General features: G+C 40.6%; 1 protein-coding gene across 1 annotated transcript; it reads left to right on the top strand.

Annotated features, from left to right (window-relative positions):
• Window positions 1-492: 492 nt before the first annotated feature.
• On the top strand, window positions 493-2002 carry LOC147450698 (uncharacterized). Its single transcript, XM_086520780.1, has 6 exons — window positions 493-556; window positions 675-749; window positions 1179-1244; window positions 1329-1450; window positions 1544-1576; window positions 1919-2002. The coding sequence occupies exons 1-6, from the start codon at window positions 493-495 to the stop codon at window positions 2000-2002; spliced, it is 444 nt and encodes a 147-aa protein (XP_086376906.1).
• The last annotated feature ends 201 nt before the right edge of the window (window positions 2003-2203 follow it).

Genomic DNA, 2203 nt, shown 5'->3' with positions numbered 1-2203 from the left:
AACCATATCACGTTGCCATATCCCGTAATCATTAAACTTCAAAAGATGCAATTTTATCACCCAGAGAATCCCAAGCATTATTTATCTGTAATCATCGATACTACAAAAAGTTACGGCTCTTTTGTAAGAAAACCTTAAAACCTTTTTTTGTGTGTGTGTTTTTCTCTCAATAAACGTGGGGCATCACGACAACGGCTAGCCTATAGTTCAAGCTCATCATACTTTTATTTCAAGCTGTTCATAATAACAAAGTTTGTAGTGATGTTATTTTGTTTTTTTGTTCTAGATTTCTATTATCCTTGGTTGGAAAAGGCTTTCTTCCAGGGATTCCATTCTCGGTTAAGCAATGCGCAAAACTAGCTACTGGGGGAAGAATGCATGTACTCCCCTTCCATGCATAAGCTCACTACTTGGGAGATGGAGACATGCCCATGGTGGATAGACATGGCTTCTGAGCATGTATTGGTGAGAGAGAGAGAGATTCACGATACTATGAGAGTTGGTGGCACATCCATCGATGTGCCTCTCACTCCTAGAGTGGATGAGGTGATATCGGGTAAATAGTTACTCAAAACAGTCTCAAACATAGTTTGTCAAAGAGCTTTAGACTCTCTTTTTCCTTAAATTATTTGTTTTACATACTGGTAATAGTGTGCGTTTCTGCTTTATCTAAGCTACAAAGACTTCTCACAAGGGAAAGGAGGTGATTTTTGAGACTACGATGGATGAAAAAATGGAGCGAGAGCATGGTGAGCTTTCACTTGCAATGCGGTTGTTTGTTTTGTTCATTTATTGGATTTAAGTCACTTTGTTTAGCCTCTTGTATCATAGTATCTGTTGGGGATATTGTTGCAAGGAAAACTATTTCTTTTGTCTACATCATTGATATTCCCTTGTCTTATCTCTCCTCATTGTCTACCTCATGATGCATGGCCATTTTTGGGGACTACAGAGCCATTCCTGCTGATTTTAAGGCCGGTGCTCGGCGTGCGACATGGATTCGTGTTCATGAGCACATGGGATGTGCACAATTTAATGGGACCTTGTGCATGCCTGGTCGGAGAACAGTCCCATGGGCTGTTGATTTTATTTTTTTGATCTTCCCTTTGGTGGTTCCCACGTAGCCTCCCCTATTGTGTCCCTTTGGGATATTTGTAGCGAGGATCATGTTTGTGTAGGCATGAAACTTGCATATTCTACTTTGTCAGACTCTAGGTGGTTGTTGATCATGGTCTCTACGGCAAGTTTATGCTTCAATCATAATTTTATACATTACTTGTCTATTTTTGTTGTGTGTTTTCTATTGTGACTTTTAAAACCTCTTGCAGGAGATATCATTGGTTGGGTTGCGAGATTTTGTCTTGCATCAGAGATGGCTATTCATCGTCGCAGTGTAGTCCTCCATCATGGAGCTTATGGTTATGGTAATAGCTTTGGTGGTCGGATTGAGGTAAGGCTCTTCTACATATTTACTTGTTTGTTTCTCATTTTGGTGTGTTATTATTATTGTGATTTCCCTCTAATTGTATATGTGGTGGTGTATTGTCATTGCTCTCTCTTACTTATGATGCATAGGGTTGGCATGCAACCACCTTGCTTTGTGGTTGAGAGCACCCCACTATTCAATCGACTTGGCATGCAGCCTTTGGATTCTTACATGATGCACCATCTTCTAGAGTCTTCTCTAGCCAGAGCACCATCAGGAGAGCCATGGCGTGGTGGATTGCAACAAAGGCACTCTTTTATTGCATGTTTTGTGGTGCTTCTTTGTAGGCCTGTAGGTCTTTATTTCGAGTTGGGATGTGGTACAACACCCGTATTGACTGCATTCTTAGGCACAGGACGGGTGTGTGCAACTCTCAATAGTGATAACACTTTGATTTTAGACTATGTGCAACCATTACTTCGCCCTAAAAAGCGAAGTAGAGAAGGGGCCTCCACCTCTCTTGATGTTGATGATGTGGGTGACATGCCTTTGCATGTCAACCCCTTTGACGACTAATGAGAGTCCACCTTACACTTCACTTCCCCCCCTGTTTTATGTTTCCATCGTACTTTTATGCTAGTTTGTCACTTTTTGGTATCATTGTTTGGTATTTGGAAATTATGGATAATGATTCAAACAGCAATTTGAGATTTCTTGTTTTCTATGATGTAGGTTCTGTATTGCTTACATGTGGATTGTGAGACTTCTCTTTTTCTT

Source organism: Adiantum capillus-veneris, chromosome 9 (genome assembly GCF_014529385.1).
Source record: "Adiantum capillus-veneris isolate H3 chromosome 9, ASM1452938v2, whole genome shotgun sequence".
NCBI classification, from domain to species: Eukaryota; Viridiplantae; Streptophyta; class Polypodiopsida; order Polypodiales; family Pteridaceae; genus Adiantum; species Adiantum capillus-veneris.
The sequence above is the reverse complement of the archived record's forward strand: the minus strand, read 5'-3'. Positions and strand labels throughout refer to the sequence as shown.

Excerpts from the sequence above, each read along its gene's own strand:
- LOC147450698 (XM_086520780.1), top strand. The coding sequence starts at position 493 with ATGAGAGTTGGTGGCACATCCATCGATGTGCCTCTCACTCCTAGAGTG. Across the intron at positions 750-1,178 it reads AAAAATGGAGCGAGAGCATG|GCATGAAACTTGCATATTCT; the intron begins GTGAGCTTTCAC and ends ATGTTTGTGTAG. Across the intron at positions 1,451-1,543 it reads GCTTTGGTGGTCGGATTGAG|TGTCATTGCTCTCTCTTACT; the intron begins GTAAGGCTCTTC and ends GTGGTGGTGTAT.